A 25,565-nucleotide genomic window follows, 5' to 3' on the forward strand; every position below is an offset into this window, starting at 1 on the left:
TTGGAGAAAGAAACCTGAAATCTGCCGTCTATAGTGTTTTATTTTGTACCTGTGGAAGAGTTACAGGGGAAAGGAGGGGGGGGGGGGGGGGTTGAATCAATTGGAAGCTGTGGATGATTAGGTGGCCATTATGGTATGAGGGCCAGATTGGGAATTTAGTCAGGACAATGGGGTTAACACCCCTACTCTTACGATAAATGCCATGGGATCTTTTTGACCACAGAGAGTCAGATCTGTTCTCCCATCAAGCAGCATCCGGTCTCCCATCCAGCTACATCCGGTCTCCCATCCAGCTACATCCGGTCTCCCATCCAACAGCATCCGGTCTCCCATCCAACAGCATCCGGTCTCCCATCCAGCAGCATCCGGTCTCCCATCCAACAGCATCCGGTCTCCCATCCAGCTACATCCGGTCTCCCATCCAGCTACATCCGGTCTCCCATCCAGCTACATCTGGTCTCCCATCCAGCAGCATCTGGTCTCCCATCCAGCAGCATCTGGTCTCCCATCCAGCAGCATCCGGTCTCCCATCCAACAGCATCCGGTCTCCCATCCAGCAGCATCCGGTCTCCCATCCAACAGCATCCGGTCTCCCATCCAGCTACATCCGGTCTCCCATCCAGCTACATCCGGTCTCCCATCCAGCTACATCTGGTCTCCCATCCAGCAGCATCTGGTCTCCCATCCAGCAGCATCTGGTCTCCCATCCAGCAGCATCCGGTCTCCCATCCAGCTACATCCGGTCTCCCATCCAACAGCATCCGGTCTCCCATCCAGCTACATCCGGTCTCCCATCCAGCAGCATCTGGTCTCCCATCCAGCAGCATCCGGTCTCCCATCCAGCTACATCCGGTCTCCCATCCAACAGCATCCGGTCTCCCATCCAGCAGCATCCGGTCTCCCATCCAGCAGCATCCGGTCTCCCATCCAGCAGCATCCGGTCTCCCATCCAGCAGCATCCGGTCTCCCATCCAACAGCATCCGGTCTCCCATCCAACAGCATCCGGTCTCCCATCCAGCAGCATCCGGTCTCCCATCCAACAGCATCCGGTCTCCCATCCAGCAGCATCCGGTCTCCCATCCAGCAGCATCCGGTCTCCCATCCAGCAGCATCCGGTCTCCCATCCAGCAGCATCCGGTCTCCCATCCAGCAGCATCCGGTCTCCAATCCAGCAGCATCCGGTCTCCCATCCAACAGTATCCGGTCTCCCATCCAGCTACATCCAGTCTCCCATCCAGCTACATCCGGTCTCCCATCCAGCAGCATCCGGTCTCCCATCCAACAGCATCCGGTCTCCCATCCAGCAGCATCTGGTCTCACATCCATTTTCATATCGTTCCTACTTTCGCTCCTTTTTATGAAATTACAAAATGAGTGAGAATTCCTGCTCCTTTAAAAATAAGAAAATATGCTGCTTGTGTAGCTGTGCTGTTCCTCAGTGCGACATATGTAAACATAATAAATGTTCTGGAACCTTCTCCACGGTTCTGCGCCATGACACCACATGGGAAGGTCCCCAAACGTCTTTATGGACTTTTTACAACCGAGAACATTTAACTATAATTTCTCTTTTGAGCCAAAGAGTCATAAATACTGCTTAAATGAGGGAACTGGCGGGTCCTATTACCGTAAAAAGTAATATATGTTTCCCCAAAATGTGAGAGCTTTAATGTTCTCTTTAAGTGCCACCAAAGTACCAGAGTGGTGACGTCTCTATAGCCCTTATGAAAGAAATATGTTCAAAATCACAATTGGCCGTCGAAGGTGAAACACATAAATTAAAATTAAAAAAAGTAGTGACAGAAAAAAAGACTAGAAACGTCCAAAAGTTTTTCTTCATAGACAGCAGTTGAATTGAACATAGTGAAAGAGAAGCTGGCTGTGAAGCTATTGAACAACAACAAAAGGAGGAGGTGGTCTTTTCAATCACAAGTAGAAACGAACAAAAGGGGGAAATTATTTCTCTCAATCCAAGGGTAAAGATACCCTGCTCTACCAATACATTTGAAGAGTGAATATACCTGGCTGAAAAGGTCCCATTTGGACTGAATTGATTGTGCTGAAGAATTACAAGGCCAGTTGAATCACCCAAGTAGTGATTGGTTGACATTTTATATGCCGATATTGTATTTTGCAGAATACACAATTTTCTGTGTGTGTGTGTGTGTGTGTGTGTGTGTGTGTGTGTGTGTGTGTGTGTGTGTGTGTGTGTGTGTGTGTGTGTGTGTGTGTGTGTACCAACAGAAATGGTGAAACATATGCATGCAATCAAAACTCGCAGCTGTAAGTCTGTGGTAGCTTTCATGTGTGCTGGCTTGAAAGTTATTGTTTTTCACATGGCTGAAATGATTAACTCACAAAACAACTTTTATTAGCATTCCAGTTGTTTTAATTAGGATCATGTCCACAAAGTTAATGGAGCATAAGCAGGCTCTATCACAAGTTTGATATTAGCAAAGTGATGTGTAGGAACAGTTTGAATTGCATATAAAGGCAAGACCAGCTCTAGCCTACCCCATGCAATTGCTACAACCCTACTGTACTCTATGGAACAATTTTCTTATAAATGGGGAACACGGTAGCCTTTGATGTAGACTTAGGGTTGTAATATTCTGCAAACTTTTCCCCAAAATCCCCAGTTTTACAGAAATCCTGGTTGGAGGATACCCAGATTTCCCGCTCATTCTCTTTTGATTCTGAGAATCTTCCGACTGGATTCCATTCATCAAAACTTGATGATGTGTTGATCATTTGAATCAGCTGTGTGCACCCCTTTGTGTCACCGGGATCAGGATTAAGAACCACAGGTGGATAAACACCAGTATCTAACCGGGTCCTCATGGGATCAAATCCTGGTCCACAGCTACTTCGACTCAAATATTCCCCCCCGAATTTCTCTGTCCGGTCGGGTTCAAAAGGCTTTTTTAATAGTTTTTTATTTTTTATAATTGAATTATTTGTTATTGCAGGCACATCTGTGGTGACGGTGGTGGCGACAGATGCAGACGACCCCACGTATGGAAACAGTGCCAGGGTGGTCTACAGTATCCTTGAGGGCCAGCCCTACTTCTCCGTGGAACCAAGAACAGGTCAGCAATACATCACATCATAGTGGTGTGTACTATCAAAAACCAGGCTCTTTGCTCTCTGCTGTCGTTTATACAGTAATTATACACCAGTGATTAAACCTCAGCAGGGTTATATTTTTTGGGGGATTACAAAACTGTGAAATATGAGAGATGTTGGAGTATTCTAACATTATGTTACACGGCAAAGTCAAGTTTCCCCAAACAATTACACTGACATTTTAGAGCGTTTTTATGTTTTGTCAATCTTCAGTTTATAGATTAAATGCACGACTGAGTGTTTCCTCACATTGCCGATGACGTTTGTCCCGTCTTGGCGGAAGACGTCGCTTTTTGAATCAACGCTCATTCATTTGAATTGTGTAGCTGGATCTGGTCCCTGGTGCCTGATGAGTTTTGATCAAGTTGTCTCTCAACACCACTTCAGCTGGCAACACAGCGTCTGATTGAGGCGGATGTAAACCTTAAATGCAATCAACGTGTTTTCATTACCGTGCTCTTTTCATCACATATAATGTAGCCTCGTCATCAGTTAAGACAACAAGTCTCTTGATTAAGCGTTCTTGAGAACGTGTTGCTACAGTCTAGTAAGATTCAAAGGGAAGGGAGAAGGAGGGAGGCTTTTGATTTGAACTCAGTGACTTTGATTCAGAGGAATAACTAAATATATATTGAAAGACGGGAATGTGAAACGGATGACGTTTAAGTGAACAAAAAAAAGTGAATTATGATGAATCCGTGTTAGGTTGTGTGTAGAACATTTTCTGGGAGAGATTTTAGAAGAAGTCATTTCTCTGCATCTAGATGATCTGAAAATACAGTGTTAACAACGATATGTTTCTAGAGGAATATACTGTATGTCCATTTGGATTTACAGTATGCAGCATCATACCTGCTATCCTCCACCTATTTCACCTTATAATTGGATGTACATCACTTCCAAAGGAGGAAATAATGCTTTAGAAATGAGTGTCAAACTTCCTTTTGACACAGCCTCTCTCTGTCTTTCCAAACTGTCACTTATCTGTTCAATAAAATCTGTCAATCCCTTAAAAATATATATATCAAAGGTAGAAATGATTATCTATTTATCCTTCCTAGGGAGTTTATGCTAGCCGCTTTGCTTCTGCACTTTGTGGTTTTAGGCTGGGTTTCTGTAAAGCACTTTGTGGTTTTAGACTGGGTATCTGTAAAGCTCTTTGTGGTTTTAGACTGGGTATCTGTAAAGGTCTTTGTGGTTTTAGGCTGGGTATCTGTAAAGCTCTTTGTGGTTTTAGACTGGGTATCTGTAAAGGTCTTTGTGGTTTTAGGCTGGCTATCTGTAAAGCTCTTTGTGGTTTTAGGCTGGGTATCTGTAAAGCTCTTTGTGGTTTTAGGCTGGGTATCTGTAAAGGTCTTTGTGGTTTTAGACTGGGTATCTGTAAAGGTCTTTGTGGTTTTAGGCTGGGTATCTGTCTGTAAAGCTCTTTGTGGATTTAGGCTGGGTTATCTGTAAAGCACTTTGTGGTTTTAGGCTGGGTATCTGTAAAGGTCTTTGTGGTTTTAGGCTGGGTATCTGTAAAGGTCTTTGTGGTTTTAGGCTGGGTATCTGTAAAGGTCTTTGTGGTTTTAGGCTGGGTATCTGTAAAGGTCTTTGTGGTTTTAGGCTGGGTATCTGTAAAGGTCTTTGTGGTTTTAGGCTGGGTATCTGTAAAGGTCTTTGTGGTTTTAGACTGGGTATCTGTAAAGGTCTTTGTGGTTTTAGACTGGGTATCTGTAAAGGTCTTTGTGGTTTTAGGCTGGGTATCTGTAAAGGTCTTTGTGGTTTTAGACTGGGTATCTGTAAAGGTCTTTGTGGTTTTAGGCTGGGTATCTGTAAAGGTCTTTGTGGTTTTAGGCTGGGTATCTGTCTGTAAAGCTCTTTGTGGATTTAGGCTGGGTATCTGTAAAGCACTTTGTGGTTTTAGGCTGGGTATCTGTAAAGGTCTTTGTGGTTTTAGACTGGGTATCTGTAAAGGCATTTGTGGTTTTAGACTGGGTATCTGTAAAGGTCTTTGTGGTTTTAGGCTGGGTATCTGTAAAGGTCTTTGTGGTTTTAGGCTGGGTATCTGTAAAGGTCTTTGTGGTTTTAGGCTGGGTATCTGTAAAGGTCTTTGTGGTTTTAGACTGGGTATCTGTAAAGCTCTTTGTGGCAACTGCTGATGGAAAAAGGGCTTTATAGATACATTTGATTGCTACAACTCAAACTGTGGTTATGATGGTTCTCCTGATGTTAGTGTTAGGGAGGTGCAGGCGTACAGTAGTCTATTTCCAGATTAAAAGCCTCTCCTCTGCCATCAAAGACAGTGTTTACAACCTACTGTAACGCGCTGCCTCACATTACATTGGGTGCATGAAACAGAGTGCTGACCATGGGCGCCGGGGTCAAACTGTAATAATGTTCCTGAGTTATGGAGCGTTCTCCAAGGATTATTCTAGAATACAGCAACATGGGCATTGTCATACCAGGGAGAAAGTATTCCCAGCGAGCATAAGCGGTTGCAATGACATCGTTATGACGTCTTTTATGATGTTGTGGTCAGGTTGTGTACTGGCTGTTTAAGGATGTTTTGTTAATGTCGTTTCATCAACAATAAAAAAATATGTTGTAATCTAATTATCTGACAAGATAAAAACCTAAATATGACGTCTTTTTTAGATGGTGTCTTAATTTCGCAAATCTCGCAAATTTAGCCCGCTGGGCTGGTGGTTGTGGAATTTGTCTATTCTTTTGTTCCTTTATGCTTTATATTTTCTTTATTCCTTTATAATCTTATAATGAATCTGAGTAATTAATGAATCCGTTGTTTCAAGCCGGTTGAAAAATTGCCACATAGAAGACATAACAGAAATTGATTCATAAAACATACCAAGTTATAATATAAATAAATGTCTTAAGTAAAGTGTTACTCAATCTTTCTTTGCAGGCGTGGTCAGGACGGCTCTGCCCAACATGGACCGCGAGGCACGGGAACAGTATCTGCTCGTCATCCAGGCCAAGGACATGGTGGGCCAGATGGGAGGACTCTCCGGGACCACCTCTGTCACGGTGACGCTCACTGACGTCAACGACAACCCACCACACTTCTCTCGCAGTAAGAGCCTCTTTACTTTATCATGGTCATTTAGCCCTAAACCCAACACTGCTATACACATCTAAAGGAACCATGGAACCTTGTTGGTTACAACTTGATGTTGTTTTTTAAACTAGAGACCTGTTTTTTGCACTGAGTCTCAATCCATCACATCCACTGATATCGCCCATCTGCGGTGAAAGGTGGCAGAGCTAGAGCGGTATGTTTGTCAGACGATGTGACATCCTGAAAAATCGTTCTTCTCACGAAAAAACGTCTGTAGCATCTGAATGGTTTGGCCTACAAAACTATTATAACGTGTCTGCGTGGACACAGAGTGAAGGGAGCAGCAAAGGCGATAAGCACGGCCACAAAGCGAAGGGAGCAGCCAGGCGATAAGCGCGGCCACAGAGTGAAGGTGGAAAATGGTCTCCTCGATAACTTGTCTGGGCTGGTTTCTCTCCCTCCATCTTTTTCCTCTCTCTGGATTTCCTTGTCTCCCCTCACCTCTCTCTCTCTCTCTCTCTCTCTCTCTCTCTCTCTCTCTCTCTCTCTCTCTCTCTCTCTCTCTCTCTCTCTCGCCTGTAGAAAGTTATCAGTTCAGCGTGCCCGAGTCCCTGCCGGTGGCCACGACGGTAGCCAAGATAAAGGCGCTAGACTCAGATGTGGGTCCCAATGCTGAGATGGAGTACAGGATCGTGGATGGGGATGGCCTGGGACTGTTCCGAATCACCCCCGACCCAGACACACAGGAGGGCCTCATCACTCTGCAAAAGGTACTATCAGACCTCAAGATAAGACCCAGATGCAGACAGTTCGAAGTAACATTTTTATTTTTATTTTTATTTTTTTTTACAAAAAACACGGGGCAGGCAAATGACAGGTTAAAGGGCAGGCAGAGGTCAGTAATCCAGAGCAGAGTCCTAAAGGTATAGAACGGCAGGCAGGCTCAGGGTCAGGGCAGGCAGAATGGTCAAAACCGGGAAAACCAGAAAACAGGGACTAGAGAGAAAACAGGAGTACGAGAAAAACACTGGTAGGCTTGACGAGACAAGACGAAGTGGCAACAGACAAACAGAGAACACGGGTATAAATACACAGTGGATAATGGGGCAGATGGGCGACACCTGAAGGGGGTGGAGATAAGCACAAAGACAGGTGAAACAGATCAGGGTGTGACAGGTACAATGCAGACCTCTCCTCTAAGAAGCCATTGCTGGAGGTCTCCTATAGTATCGAACAGTCCTAATAAGGACACCGTATAGGACTGATAGTGTCTGTATTAGGACAGTGGAAGTTGTCTCAGTCTCTTGGAGTTTGGAGTTGGTGTCCAAACCAAGTGAGTTTGACACAAATTCCATGGCTTTGTGAATGCCCAAATACTGACACTGTATAGGACAGAGATCAAATCACATTTTATTGGTCACATGAGTTGAATACAACAGATGTGAAATTGTGCGCGTGTGTGGCTTCAATGTGCATGTGTGTATGTTTTTGTGTGCGTATGTGTTGGAGTGTCAGTGTAGTATGTGTGAGTGTGTGGGTAGAGTCTAATGAGTGTCAATAGAGCCACTGCAATGGAGTTAGTGCAAAATAATTTATTTTGTAAATTGTCTGGGTAGCCATTTTATTAACTGTTCAGCAGTCTTATGTCTTGGTGTTAGAAGTTGTTCAGGTGCCTTTGGTTCCAGACTTGGCACCCCCGTTAGCAGAGAAAACAGTCTATGACTTGGGTGGCTGGAGTCTTTGACATTTTTTAGGACCTTCCTCTGATACCGTCTGGTATAGAGGTCCTAGATGGCAGGGAGTTCGGCTCCAGTGATGTACTGGGGCCATACTTACTAGCCTCTGTAGCAGATGCCAAGAAGTCAAATGTCAAGTAGTTTCCTTACCAAGTGGTGATCCAGCCAGTCAAGATGCTCTCGATGGTGCAGCTTTAGAACTTTTTGAGGATCTGAGGGCCCATGCCAAATATTTTCAGCATCCTGAGGGGGAAGAGGTGTTGCCCTCTTCACGGCTGTGTTGGTGTGTTTCGACCTTAATAGGTCCTTAGTGATGTGGACACTGAGGAACTTGAAGCTCTCGAATCGTTCCACTACAGCCCTTTCGATGTGAATGGGGGTGTGCTTGGCCCTCAATTTCCTGTAGTCCATGATCAGCTCCTTTGACTTGTTGAGGGAGAGGTCGTTGTCCTGGCACCACACTGCCAGGTCTCTGAACTCTCATCGCCGTCAGTGATCAGGCCTGGGGGCGGCCCATCAGGAAGTCCAGGATCCAGTTGGAGAGGGAGGTGTTTAATCCCAGGGTCCTTAGCTTAGTGATGAGCTTTGAGGGCACTATGGTGTTGAACGCTGAACTGTAGTCAAAGATCAGCATTCTCACATAGGTGTTCCTTTTGTCCAGGTGGAAAAGGGCAGTGCGGAGTGCAATAGAGATAGGCCATCTGTGGATCTGTTGGGGTGGTATGCGAATTGGAGTGGGTCCAGTGTTTCTGGGATGGTGTTGATGTGAGCCATGACCAATCTTTCAAAGCCTTTCATGGTTACATATGGGAGCTACGGGGCGGTAGTCATTTAGACAGGATAGGGAACTGGCGCCTGCGGCCCCCTTATCCTCTTACATCTAGATGTTCCGCTAGCGGAACGCCTCACCAATATCCAATCGTAGAGCGTGGCGCGAATAACAAATACCTCAAAAATGCAAAAACTTCCATTTTTCAAACATATGACTATTTTACACCATTTTAAAGACAAGACTCTCCTTTATCTAACCACATTGTCCGATTTTCAAAAAGGCTTTACAACGAAAGCAAAACATTAGATTATGTCAGGAGAGTACCCAGCCAGAAATAATCACACACCCATTTTTCAAGCTAGCATATAATGTCACAAAAACCAAAACCACAGCGAAATGCAGCACTAACCTTTGATGATCTTCATCAAATGACAACCCTAGGACATTATGTTATACAATACATGCATGTTTTGTTCAATCAAGTTCATATTTATATCAAAAACCAGCTTTTTACATTAGCATGTGACGTTCAGAACTAGCATACCCACCGAAAACTTCCGGTGAATTTACTAAATTACTCACGATAAACGTTCACAAAAAACATAACAATTATTTTAAGAATTATAGATACAGAACTCCTTTATGCAATCGCGGTGTCCGATTTTAAAATAGGTTTTCGGTGAAAGCACATTTTGCAATATTCTGAGTAGATAGCCCGGCCATCATGGCTAGCTATTTTGACACCCACCAAGTTTGGCACTCACCAAACTCAGATTTACTATAAGAAAAATTGGATTACCTTTGCTGTTCTTCATCAGAATGCACTCCCAGGACTTCTACTTCAACACCCAATGTTGTTTTGGTTCCAAATAATCCATAGTTATATCCAAATAGCTGCGTTTTGTTCTTGCGTTCAAGACACTATCTGAAGGGTGACGCACCGGCGCGTATCGTGACAAAAAATGACAAAATATTCCATTACCGTACTTCGAAGCATGTCAAAAGCTGTTTAAAATCAATTTTTATGCGATTTTTCTCGTAAAATAGCAATAATATTCCAACCGGGAGACGTTGTATCCGTTCAAACACTGAAAGAAGAAAAATGGAGTCGTCACATGCACGCGAGCGCCAGTGTCATTGTTCTCAGAACGACTACGTTCCAAAACCCCTACTGATTTTCGCCCAGGGACTGCAGAGTTATCATTCCACGTTCTGGCGCCTTCTGAGAGCCTATGGGAGCCTTAGAAAATGTCATGTTACAGCAGAGATCCTATATTTTCGATAAAGAGGCTACAGAAGGCCAAGAAATGGTCAGACAGGGCACTTCCCATATAGAATCTTACATTTACATTTTACATTTTAGTCATTTAGCAGGTTTTGGCCTGCCATATGAGTTCTGTTATACTCACAGACACAATTCAAACAGTTTTAGAAACTTTAGGGTGTTTTCTATCCAAATCAAATAATTATATGCATATTCTAGTTTCTGGGCAGGAGTAATAACCAGATTAAATCGGGTACGTTTTTTATCCGGCCGTGAAAATACTGCCCCCTATCCTAAACAGGTTATGTAGGCCCGCGGATCAATTTCCAAAAAATAACTTACTGTTGAGGGTTAGAATAGTAGAATATACAACCTGCAAATTCGAAATTTGGTTGTGCATCAGCAGTTTTTCCCAGCAACAAAATATCCCATAAGGCTAGGGACGGCTCTGACTGCATGTGTGGGACTAACCTGATCCAGCCTGGCACTAACCTGATTCAACTAAACAAAGGTCCAGATTTAAAACACACAATATTATGCCAGAACACACCAAAGCTCTCCAGGACTGGAGCTGGAGACCCTTGTTGTAATGACCGACCAAATCTCTTAGGGTTGAAAATAATGTTAATAAAGCCACAGTCTGTAAGACGTCCCAGTAATTTCAACGAAAGAAATACAGTACAATTCTGGAATTTGAAGAGCTTGACTTCTAAATGTCAAAGGCTTCTTTTCACTTAATCATAAAGGTATTGACTCTAACCAAAATATAATTACCACAAAAGAAACACTGAAGCTTCAAATAGAGTTGAACGTTTCTCTTTGACTTCTTTTCTTGTACAATTTGAATTAATTACAGACAGTGAGTGTACCTCGATAGCTCAATACCTTGCACTTGATATCTTAAAAAGCAATACTTTCATAACTCTGACTGGAGAATTATATTAGGAGCTCTGAGAAGGTAGAAGACATGTTAAGAAGATAGTGCTTCAGAAGACATTAAAAAGATACTGCTTCAGAAGACATGTTAACAAGATAGTGCTTCAGAAGACATGTTAAGAAGATACTGCTTCAGAAAACATATTAAGTGTCGTATATCTTTTTCTTAAAATCAATATTTTACCTTGGCACAGTCCTGTACCGTGAGTCAATATCACGGCAGGGTTCAGAGATTGATGGAGGCTTATATGAGTTCAGAACACATCTATATGTCTAATGTTTTAATGGCACATGCACAAGTACAGTGAAATGCCTTTCTTGCAAATTCAAAACCCAACAATGCAATAACCAATAACAATGTATTACTAGAAAAAACACAAGAAATAAGAAGAAATATGAAGAACACAATTAAGTAAGCATACTATATACAGGGTCAGTTTAATACCATACTATATACAGGGTCAGTTTAATACCATACTATATACAGGGTCAGTTAATACCATACTATATACAGGGTCAGTTAATACCATACTATATACAGGGTCAGTTCAATACCATACTATATACAGGGTCAGTTAATACCATACTATATACAGGGTCAGTTTAATACCATACTATATACAGGGTCAGTTAATACCATACTATATACAGGGTCAGTTAATACCATACTATATACAGGGTCAGTTAATACCATACTATATACAGGGTCAGTTAATACCATACTATATACAGGGTCAGTTTAATACCATACTATATACAGGGTCAGTTAATACCATACTATATACAGGGTCAGTTTAATACCATACTATATACAGGGTCAGTTAATACCATACTATATACAGGGTCAGTTTAATACCATACTATATACAGGGTCAGTTAATACCATACTATATACAGGGTCAGTTAATACCATACTATATACAGGGTCAGTTAATACCATACTATATACAGGGTCAGTTAATACCATACTATATACAGGGTCAGTTTAATACCATACTATATACAGGGTCAGTTAATACCATACTATATACAGGGTCAGTTAATACCATACTATATACAGGGTCAGTTAATACCATACTATATACAGGGCCAGTTAATACCATACAGGGTCAGTTAATACCATACTATATACAGGGTCAGTTAATACCATACTATATACAGGGTCAGTTAATACCATACTATATACAGGGTCAGTTAATACCATACAGGGTCAGTTAATACCATACTATATACAGGGTCAGTTAATACCATACTATATACAGGGTCAGTTAATACCATACTATATACAGGGTCAGTTAATACCATACTATATACAGGGTCAGTTAATACCATACTATATACAGGGTCAGTTAATACCATACAGGGTCAGTTAATACCATACTATATACAGGGTCAGTTTAATACCATACTATATACAGGGTCAGTTAATACCATACTATATACAGGGTCAGTTAATACCATACTATATACAGGGTCAGTTAATACCATACTATATACAGGGTCAGTTCAATACCATACTATATACAGGGTCAGTTAATACCATACTATATACAGGGTCAGTTAATACCATACTATATACAGGGTCAGTTCAATACCATACTATATACAGGGTCAGTTAATACCATACTATATACAGGGTCAGTTTAATACCATACTATATACAGGGTCAGTTAATACCATACTATATACAGGGTCAGTTAATACCATACTATATACAGGGTCAGTTAATACCATACTATATACAGGGTCAGTTTAATACCATACTATATACAGGGTCAGTTTAATACCGTACTATATACAGGGTCAGTTAATACCATACTATATACAGGGTCAGTTTAATACCATACTATATACAGGGTCAGTTAATACCATACTATATACAGGGTCAGTTTAATACCATACTATATACAGGGTCAGTTAATACCATACTATATACAGGGTCAGTTAATACCATACTATATACAGGGTCAGTTAATACCATACTATATACAGGGTCAGTTAATACCATACTATATACAGGGTCAGTTTAATACCATACTATATACAGGGTCAGTTAATACCATACTATATACAGGGTCAGTTTAATACCATACTATATACAGGGTCAGTTAATACCATACTATATACAGGGTCAGTTAATACCATACTATATACAGGGTCAGTTAATACCATACTATATACAGGGCCAGTTAATACCATACAGGGTCAGTTAATACCATACTATATACAGGGTCAGTTAATACCATACTATATACAGGGTCAGTTAATACCATACTATATACAGGGTCAGTTAATACCATACTATATACAGGGTCAGTTAATACCATACTATATACAGGGTCAGTTAATACCATACAGGGTCAGTTAATACCATACTATATACAGGGTCAGTTAATACCATACTATATACAGGGTCAGTTAATACCATACTATATACAGGGTCAGTTAATACCATACTATATACAGGGTCAGTTAATACCATACTATATACAGGGCCAGTTAATACCATACAGGGTCAGTTAATACCATACTATATACAGGGTCAGTTAATACCATACTATATACAGGGTCAGTTAATACCATACTATATACAGGGTCAGTTAATACCATACTATATACAGGGTCAGTTAATACCATACAGGGTCAGTTAATACCATACTATATACAGGGTCAGTTAATACCATACTATATACAGGGTCAGTTAATACCATACTATATACAGGGTCAGTTAATACCATACTATATACAGGGTCAGTTTATACCATACTATATACAGGGTCAGTTAATACCATACTATATACAGGGTCAGTTTATACCATACTATATACAGGGTCAGTTAATACCATACTATATACAGGGTCAGTTAATACCATACAGGGTCAGTTAATACCATACTATATACAGGGTCAGTTAATACCATACTATATACAGGGTCAGTTTAATACCATACTATATACAGGGTCAGTTAATACCATACAGGGTCAGTTAATACCATACAGGGCGCCCTCAGGGTCGTTAATACCATACTATATACAGGGTCAGTTAATACCATACTATATACAGGGTCAGTTAATACCATACTATATACAGGGTCAGTTTAATACCATACTATATACAGGGTCAGTTAATACCATATTTACAATGTGCAAGGATACTGGAGTGATGGAGGTAGATATGTATAGGAGTAAGGTGACTAGGCAACAGGATATAAGATAAACAGAGCAGCAGCAGCTTGTATGTGAGAGGCTGTGCATGTGTGCAGAGTCAGTATAAATGTATGTTCATATTATATGTGAGTGATCAGATGATGGGGTGACAGTGTGTCTGAGTGTGTAGGGCCCGGTGAGTGTGCATAGAGACAAAAATAAAAGGTCAATAAAGATACAAGGTTAACTCAGATAGTCCATGTAGCTATTTTGTTAGCTATTTATCAGTCTTATTGCTTGGGGATATAAGCTGTTCCAGAGCCTGTTGGTGTCAGACTTGAAGCACCGGTACCGCTTGCTGTGCAGAAGCAGAGAGAATAGTCTTTTTGTTTGTTTTTGTATTTATTAACGATCCCCAGTAGTTCCTGCCAAGGCAGCAGCTACTGTTCCTGGGGTCCAGCAACATTAAGGCAGTTATATATCATTTTAAATATTACACCACATTACATTTCAAAACACTTTTCACAACACATTAAAGTGTGTTCCCTCAAGCCACTACTCTACTATCATATACAGTATCTACAATACAACATCCATGTGTACGTGTGTGTAGAGTGTGTGTCTTATAATGTGTATGTGTGTCTGTGCCTGTGTGTGTGTGTGTGTGTGTCTCTTCACAGTCCCCGCTGTTCCATAAGGTGTATTTTTATCTGTTTTTTAAATCTGATTCTACTGCTTGCATCAATTACCTGATGTGGAATAGAGTTCCATGTAGTCATGGCTCTATGTAGTACTGTGTACCTCCCATAGTCTGTTCTGGACTTGGGGACTGTGAAGAGACCTCTGATGTCACTTGTGGGGTTTGCATGGGTGTTCGAGCTGTGTGCTAGTAGTTTAAAACAGACAGCTTGGTACATTCAGCTTTATTCAGCTTCACTTCTTATAAAACAAGTAGTGATGAAGTCAATCTGTCCTCCACTTTGTGAGCCATGATAGATTGACATGCATATTATTAGTGTTAGCTCTAAGTATACATTTAAGGGCCAGCCGTGCTGTCCTGTTTGGAGCCAATTGTAATTTTCTGAGGTCCCTCTTTTTGGTACCTGACCACACGACTGAACAGTAGTCCAGGTGTGCCAAAACTAGGGCCTGTAGGACCTGCCTTGTTATGGACGGACTTAGCCGCATCTTTGTTGCTGTTGTATCAAATTGTTTTGACCTTGACAGTTTACAATCCAGGGTTACTCCAAGCAGTTTAGTCACCTCAACTTGCTCAATTTCCACATTATTTATGACAAGTTTTAGTTGAGGTTTAGGGTTTAGTGAATGATTTGTCCCAAATACAATGCTTTTAGTTTAGAAATATTTAGGACTAACGTATTCCTTGCCGCCCATTCTGAAACTAACTGCAGCTCTTTGTTAAGTGTTGCAGTCATTTCAGTCGCTGTTGTAGCTGACGTGTATATTGCTGCATCATCCGCATGGCTTTACTCATTAGTAAAGATTGAAAAAAGTAAGGGGCCTAGACAGCTGTCCTGGGGAATTCCTGATTCTACTTGGATTATGTTTGAGAGACTTCCATTAAAGAACAACCTCTGTGTTCTGTTAGACAGGTAACTCTTTATCCACAATATAGCAGGGGGTGTAAAGCCATAGCACTTAAGTTTTTCCATTAGCAGACTATGAAAGACACTTGTATAAAAGACACCTGGGAGCCAGAAATCTTTCTGATTGAGAGGGGGTCAAATACTTATTTCCCTCATTAAAATGCAAATCAATTTATAACATTTTTGACATGCGTTTTTCTGGATTTTTGTTGTTGTTATTCTGTCTCTCATTGTTCAAATAAACCTACCATTAAAATTATAGACTGATCATTTCTTTGTCAGTGGGCAAACGTACAAAATCAGCAGGGGAACAAATACTTTTTTCCCCCACTGTATTTACAGGTGATTTTACTTTTACACTATTTTTTATTTTTTTTATTTCTTAATTTCTTTCTTTCTTATGCGCAATTACGTTGTTTCCTGCCATTTGTTTTTTCTGGTGCAGCCCCGTCCCCTTGTGTGATTATCATATACACATGTGGGTCTGAAAAGATGATTCCTGTCCTCAATAGCATGCAGTGAATTCACACTGGATGCAACGACAAAATTTGTATTACTTCCTGACATTTAAAGCATACTCAATGCTCCAAATGTATACAACTTTCAATTTTTGCGTACCCACGCAACCTACTATTTAGAATGCAAGTGCTGGTATTCAGACAGACTCGCATTCTGACCCTACCTCTTTGCCTTCTTCCTTCCTAACCATCTCTCTCTCTCTCTCTCTAACCTTTCCAATCGGTAGGGCCTGGACTTTGAGACCAAGTCGAGCTACACCCTGCGTGTCGAGGCGTCCAATAGAAACATCGACCTGCGATTCCTGTCCCTGGGGCCGTTTAGCGACACAGCGACAGTGCGCCTCAACGTGCAGAACGTGGACGAGCCGCCCGTCTTCTCCTCGCCGTTCAGCAAGATGGTAATCTCGGAGGAGGCAACGGTAGGAACCACCATCGGGACCATCTTCGCACACGACCCAGACTCCACCAACAGTCCCATCAGGTAGGGGTGTGGCCAGGATTCATCATCGCAAGTTTACAATCTCTATGCTATGTTACCGTTTGAATGTTTTTGGGTCAGTTCTGCCTTTTTGTGTTCCTTTGTTGTTGGTAATTGCTTGTTATGTATTTGGTACGCATCAGTTGTAGACTTTGTCCAGTGGGGGAAAAGGTTTTCTTGTTTTCTTTTTATTTATGGATAGCCAGGGGCATGATCCAACACTCAGACATAATTTACAAATGAAGCATGTGTTTAGTGATTCCACCAGATCAGAGCCAGTAGGGATGACCAGGGAAGTTCTCTTGATAACTGTGTGAATTAGACCATTTTCCTGTCCTGCTAAGCCTTCACTTTTGTGTGTCAGGGGAAATGTATGGAGAAAAAGGTACGTAATTATCTTTAGGAATGTAGTGAAGTAAAAGTTGTCAAAATATAAATAGTCAAATAAAGTACAAATACCCTCCAAAAAAACGACTTAAGTAGTACTTTAAAGTATTTTTACTTAAGTACTTTACACCACTGCCATTATCATTCAAGGTAATGTAGAGAAAAAAGACGGAGATTTCATGGAATTATAGTTAATGGAAGCTCCTAACTCCTTAATTCTAACAGCCTGCATGTATGTATGCCTGATTAATGCATTGCTAATGCATTTCACACAGAAGATCCATAGAAGTGTTGCCATGGCGGGTGCCAGTTGAATATGGTCCTTGATAGCAGAGCCTTTCCAATACGCTCCCTCTCTCCTGTCTACTTAACTCCAGATACTCTATAGACCGCAACACCGACTTGGAGCGTTTCTTCAACATAGACGCCACCACCGGTGTCATCAGCACCGCCAAGCCTCTGGACAGAGAAGTTAACGCCGTACACAACATCACCATCTTCGCCACGGAGATCCGTAAGTCAAGTGTTCTTAGTCTGCTCTGTCCACACGGTTGCTACATTACATTCGGCTGTTGTCAATCAACGTTGCAACTTAGATATATTGTCCAGAAATGTACACAATATGCAACTCCATAGTGCACCTTTAACTATTTAGCCCCCTCCCTTATCGGCTCAAGAGCACACCCAAAAGCTATGTAGTGTCTCTTCACCAGTGACATCACACACAGACTCTAAGGCTGTTGTAAGACATGTCCATCATTACCTCTAGCTACTTTACACTCTTAGGAAAAAAAGGGTTCCAAAAGGGTTCTTCGGCTGTCCCCACAGGAGAACCCTTTTTGGTTCTAGGTAGAACACTTTTACTTTTCAGGTGGAACCCTTTTGGGCTTCATGTAGAACCCTCTGTGGAAAGAGTTCTACTGTACATGGAACCTAAAAATGGTTTTACCTGGAACCAATAAGGGTTTTTCAAAGGGTTCTCCTATGGGGTCAGCCAAAGAACCCTTTTAGGTTCTCGATAGCAGCTTTTTTCTACGAGCTCACAAGAGCTCACTCTTCACTTTTGTTACACTCATTGTGACTGCACAGAGTGGACCAGTGCCTTCACCGCACCTGTGACTTAGGACTATATTTCAAACTTGACAAATCCCGAATTCTATTAAAATGAAGTAAATCCCGTATCAAAAAAGACAGACTTAAGCTTCCTATACTATTTCTCAATGAATATCATTAGTCGAAAGCTCACTGGGATTTTACCAATTTCGCTTGGCAGTCTGGAAAGCAGAAGGTCTCCTTGACTCTAGAGGAGAGTTCTGAGCAGATGCTCTGCTGCAGTAGAGGTCGACTGCTGTTGATCGCCGGCTCCAGAACTCGTGGTGTTTGATCGAGCCTCACCATGATTCCAAATGATGGCCGAAGCTGGAGCACCCACACACACACACACGCACACCTCCCAACTCCCAGACTTTCCGGCTGATGACTTTGTCCGTGACCTTTGGCAAAAAAAGTGCACCTGTTCCCCAATCACTCCATCTGACTCACTTTCTACTGAGGCTGGAACTCAGCCAAACCTGCACCGTGGCAAACCTCCATTGGGGTGGTACGGTTGTAACTATTATACAAACTCCTCACAATTGGTATAGGGGTGAGTGGGGTAAGGTGACCCAAAGGGGTATGTAGAGGAACCCTTGTTTCTAGGAATCCATACACAAAATGTATAATTTGAACAAATATTTAGGAAGAGGTTATCATTTCATGGAGTCTATGAAGGAGGAAACCACATGGAAAAAGCGGAAAGCAAGTTAGGTCAAAAATCTGATTTTCACTAAGTCAAATGAATTTATTGTGTTTCATGATGCTTGTATCTAGACCAAAGTAGATCATTTTAAGATTGTTCTATACATCAGTTGGAGTCTCTATAAGATTCAATATGATGATCTAAAGCTAGCATTAAAGTGCATCCTAGCTGTGTGGGCTAATGTAATCTAAATGTTTGCCTTTGGGTAAATTGAGCCAATGGCCTATGGGGTAAATTAAGCCAATGGTTAGAGCCAATGGCAAGTTACGCAAATTGAAGTGTTTTCTTATATTGATCTGAATTCTGTTGAGTTAAGAGTCTATGATTGTGAGTTCTGCTCCAATATCAAAGTAGCCCCTTTGGGGACACAGTTTTCAAATGCCACCTCACTTAAAGTCAATAGATCATGGTTCCCTGACAACAACAAAAAATTCTAAAATTGCATTTTTGAAACTGCAGTATAAGTCCAGTAACTGCAGTCGACTGTGGTATTTTGGATGCAGTAATTGTAGAACAACTGCAGTGTAGATGCATTGCAGCTCCCTTAAATGTATCTTGGCAGGGTAGATCGAGGTGTCTTCTATTTATCTCTGCTTGGGGAAACATGCCTGATCCCTGAAGAAACAATGTATCCATTGTGTTAGCCAAAGTTTGCAATTCGCTAAATAATTAAGGTGTGTATGAAAACAAATCTTAGGGCCGGTTTCAAGGACACAGATTAGTTAAGTCCTGGACTAAAAAGCACGCTCAAAGGTGAATCTCCATTGAAATAACAAGTCCAGGACAAGGCGTAGTCTGTATTTGGGAAACTGGCCCTAACTGTGCTATCAGATATAATGATCCAGCTCACCTTAACAAATGAAGGCCTTTCACCCTTTAAAACATTAGCAAAATGTCCTATACGTTGTGCTATATGATAATACAATATACTATATGATAATACAATATACTATATGATAATACAATATGATAATACAATATACTATATGATAATACAATATACTATATGATAATACAATATGATAATACAATATACTATATGATAATACAATATACTATATGATAATACAATGTGCTATATGATAATACAATATACTATATGATAATACAATATACTATATGATAATACAATGTGCTATATGATAATACAATATACTATATGACAATACAATATACTATATGATAATACGATATACTATATGATAGTACAATATACTATATGATAATACAATATACTATATGATGATACAATATACTATATGATAATACAATGTTCTATATGATAAGACAATATACTATATGATAATACAATATACTATATGATAATACGCTATACTATATGATAATACAATATAATATATGATAATACAATGTGCTATATGATAATACAATATACTATATGATAATACAATATACTATATGATAATACAATGTGCTATATGATAATACAATATACTATATGATAATACAATATACTATATGATAATACAATATACTATATGATAATACAATGTGCTATATGATAATACAATATACTATATGATAATACAATATACTATATGATAATACAATATACTATATGATAATACAATATGCTATATGATAATACGCTATACTATATGATAATACAATATACTATATGATAATACAATATGATAATACAATATACTATATGATAATACAATGTGCTATATGATAATACAATATACTATATGATAATACAATATACTATATGATAATACAATGTGCTATATGATAATACAATATACTATATGATAATACAATATACTATATGATAATACAATGTGCTATATGATAATACAATATACTATATGATAATACAATATACTATATGATAATACAATATACTATATGATAATACAATATGCTATATGATAATACGCTATACTATATGATAATACAATATACTATATGATAATACAATATACTATATGATAATACAATATGCTATATGATAATACAATATGATAATACAATATACTATATGATAATACAATGTGCTATATGATAATGCAATATACTATATGATAATACAATATACTGTATAATAATACAATGTGCTATATGATAATACGCTATACTATATGATAATACAATATACTATATGATAATACAATATACTATATGATAATACAATATACTATATAATAAGGCAATATGCTATAGTAAAATACAATTGCAGGAAAAGCTGGACTTCAGATGTGAGATGTTTATTTGATAAATTGGTTGAAAGGCTGTCATCTTTGGATGATGTGGTGGTTTGGATGTTTCATGACTCGTTTGTCTCACTTTGGCGTGGGGATACAAAGTTAGAATGAGTCCACAGACTTAACACTTTGAGTGTCGATTTAACACTGTTTTAATTTATTTCATTTTATTACACTGGAGAATTTGCAGTGTGAGCATCTAACTTGCCATTTGCAAGGTTTGCAATGGGCTTTGAATTACTCTGCAGTATTTTCAGGTATCATAAAAATTCATTGCAACTTTCAACCTTTTCAGTGGCATGTTGAAAGTGTCATACAGTAGTCATACATGAGTGTCACAATTTATTTATACTTATCAGTTCAAAATATCTTTGGTTTTCTTTTGACTTGATTTTATATACCTGGACATTCAGGAGAATGGACATTTACAGCATGTTCAGATAGAAATGTATTGTGTAGATCAAATATAACTGTCAGATAGATTGGAATAGTTTAGGAGATTGTGTGTTCTAGACAATCTATCAACATGCAATTCCAGATACAGCCCTGCCATTAGTTGGAGGCAGCCAATCAGAAAAGTAGTCACTGAGATCTGGATTCAAATATTTTTGAAAAAGTAGTCATCTTTGGGGGATCTGTTTTCAAATAGTTGTAGTCACCTCCAAAGTAACTGTTTGTTACCCCGCAAAAATCTCTCTCTCTCTCTCTCTGTTTCTCTCTCTCTCTCTCTCTCTCTGTTTCTCTCTCTCTCTCTCTCTCTCTCTGTTTCTCTCTCTCTCTCTCTCTCTCTCTCTCTCTCTCTGTTTCTCTCTCTCTGTCTCTCTCTCTCTCTCTCTGTTTCTCTCTCTCTCTCTCTCTCTCTCTGTTTCTCTCTCTCTGTTTTTCTCTCTCTGTTTCTCTCTCTCTGTTTTTCTCTCTCTCTGTTTCTCTCTCTCTGTTTCTCTCTCTCTGTTTCTCTCTCTCGTCCCCGTCCCCCCCTCTCACTTCGGCATATCAGCAGCAGGTGTGCATGATGTACTGACAGATGTGCACAATCTATTTCTATGTCGAGCTGCAGTCAACAACTGTGGAGACATATACAGAATGCTACAGTAGTGAAAGGAGTGTACAGTGCCTTCAGAAAGAATTCACCCCTGACCCCCGGGTTCGCGCACCCCGCCTATTCCACATTTTGTTGTGTTACAGACAGAATTCATACCCCTTGACCTATTCCACATTTTGTTGTGTTACAGACAGAATTCAAAATGGATTAAAAATAAATAAATGCAGCCATCTACATGTAACCGATGTGAAATGGCTAGTTAGTTAGCGGTGGTGCGCGCTAATAGCATTTCAATCAGTGACGTCACTCGCTCTGAGACTTGAAGTAGGGTTTCCCCTTGCATTGCAAGGGCCGCGGCTTTTGTGGCGCGATGGGTAACGATGTTTCGTGGGGTGTCAGTTGTTGATGTGTGCAAGGGTCCCTGGTTCAAGCCTGGGTTGGGGCGAAGAGAGGGACGGAACCTACACTGTTACATACACACAATACCCAATAATGACAAAGTGAAAATATGTTTTTCGAAATTGTAACAAATGTGTTAAGTATTCAGACCGCTGAGTCAATACATTGTCATTTCTTTGCCACATTTTTTTGCAGTTTTACTTTAGTGCATTATTGCAAACAGGATACATGTTTTTGGAATATTTGTTTTCTGTACAGACTTCCTTATTTTCACTCTGTTATTTAGGTTAATATTATGGAGGAACTACAGTGTTGTTGATCCATCAGTGTTCTCCCATCACAGCAACTCTGTAACTGTTTTAACATCACAATTGGCCTCATGGTGAAATCTCTGAGCGCTTTCCTTCCTCTCCGGCAGATGACGCCTGTATCTTTGTAGTGACAGTGTAATTAATAACTTTACCATGATCAAAGGGAGATTCAATGTCTTTTTGCCCCCCCCCCCCCACCCATCTATCAATAGGTGCCCTTCTTTGCGAGGCATTGGAAAACCTCCCTGGTCTTTGTGGCTGAGTCTGTGTTTGAAATTAACTGCTCGACTGAGGGACCTTACAGATAATTGTATGTGTGGGGTATAGAGATGAGGTAGTCATTAAAAAATCGTGTTAAACACCATTATTGCACACAGAGTGAGTCCATGCAACTTATTATGTGACTTGTTAAGCACATCTTTACTCCTGAACTTATTAGGCTTGCCATAACAAAGGGGTTCAATTCTTATTGACTCAAGACATTTCAGCTTTTCATTTTGTATTAATTTGTAAATATTTCTAAAAACATTATTCCACTTTGACATTATGGGGCATTGTGTGTAAGCCAGTGAGAAAAACCTCTCAATTTAATCCATTTTAAATTCAGGCCGTAACACAACAAATGTGTAAAAAGTCAAGTGGTGTGAATACTTTCTGAAGGCTATGAGCAATGGAATTTCGCATTGCAAACACATGTATGTTAACAGGAACTGATATTGTGATATTGGCCACGTTCCAGACCGACTACAAAGCAGTTGAGCTGCACATTAATCAAGGATTTGGGCATCAGATTGCAATATCATGTTAATGCTGTTACTGTCATGTTAAACACTTTCAGGGGTTGTGCGATTTGCGAATGTAATGTAGGCGGCCTGGAACACAGCCAATGTGTTATCCACTAGATTGTATAGATGGCAACTGACACTTACTAAATGTGTGCTGTATTAGTAAGCTAGCTATTGGCGCAGTTGAAGCAAGGCTTTACATCAGGGCGTCAGGGGTGTTCACACCATAGCAAAACATTTTGCAACGGAAAACAAAAACAAACCAGTTCAGATAGCACCTCCCCATTTCACTCTCGTTTGAATCATTTTCTCCCCTTTCATACCTGCTGAACACAACCCAGGAATTGTGAGCAAAGCAATGCTCAAATTATTACATCTATGCCTTAATTAGACTGAACTGACCAACTATGTATATGACAGGCAGACAGCTGATGATCGAGCACAGGTTTGAACCCCCAGCATTGTAGTGAAACTCAAAGTAGATATGTGATGATAAAACATAATTTTGGAGTATCATTTCTGTAGCTTCTTCTGGCTAGATGAATTGATTTCTGTAATCGAAGGGAAAAACCTTTGACCTTTGAGCTGCAGCCTAGATAAATCTAAATCATACTTCAGATCCTCTTCATCAGCCAGAAGAGCTGACCCACAGTGAGGACAGTTAGAGGGAGGAGAAAGAGGGAGTCTGTTGGAATGATATTGTGGACATATGCTTTTTACCATAGAGGACAAATGGAGAGAGGGTTGTTGTAATGGCCAAGCAGACACACACACACACACACACACACACACACACACACACACACACACACATACATGCACATACACAGACGTACAAACACACAAACACTCCCATGCGCGCCCACCCACACCCACACACACACACACACACACACACTGCCAGATGTTGTCCTTCTGGTGGAGCTGGTGCCATTTGCCCTCCACAGGTGTTCAGTGTTTGCCGGTGGAATTTGTGTATAGATTACAGAATTTCCCAAGTAATCACAGGGGATAAAGTTCTAACTAAATATACCCATTACTGTTGACTGAACTCACAGGGGATAATGTTCAAACTAAACCTACCCATTACTGTTGACTGAAATCACAGGGGATAATGTTCAAACTAAACAGACCCATCACTGTTGACTGAAATCACAGGGGATAATGTTCAAACTAAACAGACCCATCACTGTTGACTGAAATCACAGGGGATAATGTTCAAACTAAACAGACCCATCACTGTTGACTGAAATCACAGGAGATAATGTTCAAACTAAACAGACCCATCACTGTTGACTGAAATCACAGGAGATAATGTTCAAACTAAACAGACCCATCACTGTTGACTGAAATCACAGGGGATAATGTTCAAACTAAACAGACCCATCTGTCACGACTCCTACCGAAGGTAGCTCCCCCTCCTGCTCGGGTGGTGCTCGGTGGTCGTCGTCACCGGCCTACTAGCTGCCACTGATTCCCTTTTGTTTTCCCCCCTTTACGTTATTACGTGCACCTGTTCTTAGTTGGGCTAATTAGCGGGCTTTATTACCCAGCAGGCCCGCCTGCTCTTTCTGCGGGATTATTTCCATTGTATGCTGTGCGTGGTTACACGCTGTTTGTTGCACATTTTTCAGTGGTGCGTATGTTTGCGCAAGCTGTGTTTTGTCCCGTGTGTTTGGGGCACTTTGCTTTGTAGTGCGCTCTGTGCGCTGTTTGGGTTGGCTGTCGTTTGGTCTGTAAGCCTATTAAAGCCAATACCCTGAATCGCTGTTTTCCTGCACTTGATTCCTCGTCAACAAACACCCACGCCTTACACCATCACTGTTGACTGAAATCACAGGGGATAATGTTCAAACTAAACAGACCCATCACTGTTGACTGAAATCACAGGGGATAATGTTCAAACTAAACAGACCCATCACTGTTGACTGAAATCACAGGGGATAATGTTCAAACTAAACAGACCCATCACT

At 40.4% G+C, this 25,565-nt stretch overlaps 1 protein-coding gene across 1 annotated transcript in view; it reads left to right on the top strand.

The window, feature by feature from the left end:
- LOC106597376 (cadherin-7) overlaps positions 1-25,565 on the top strand; it is a 134,619-nt gene that overhangs the window by 69,808 nt on the left and 39,246 nt on the right. Inside the window, exons 4-8 of the mRNA XM_014188578.3 lie at positions 2,971-3,090; positions 6,033-6,200; positions 6,768-6,955; positions 16,392-16,645; positions 17,407-17,543. Coding sequence (XP_014044053.1) covers positions 2,971-3,090; positions 6,033-6,200; positions 6,768-6,955; positions 16,392-16,645; positions 17,407-17,543 — 867 coding nt within the window. The remainder of the gene's footprint in view (positions 1-2,970; positions 3,091-6,032; positions 6,201-6,767; positions 6,956-16,391; positions 16,646-17,406; positions 17,544-25,565) is intronic.

This window comes from Salmo salar, chromosome 03, assembly GCF_965601325.2.
Source record: "Salmo salar chromosome 03, fSalSal1, whole genome shotgun sequence".
NCBI lineage: Eukaryota > Metazoa > Chordata > Actinopteri > Salmoniformes > Salmonidae > Salmo > Salmo salar.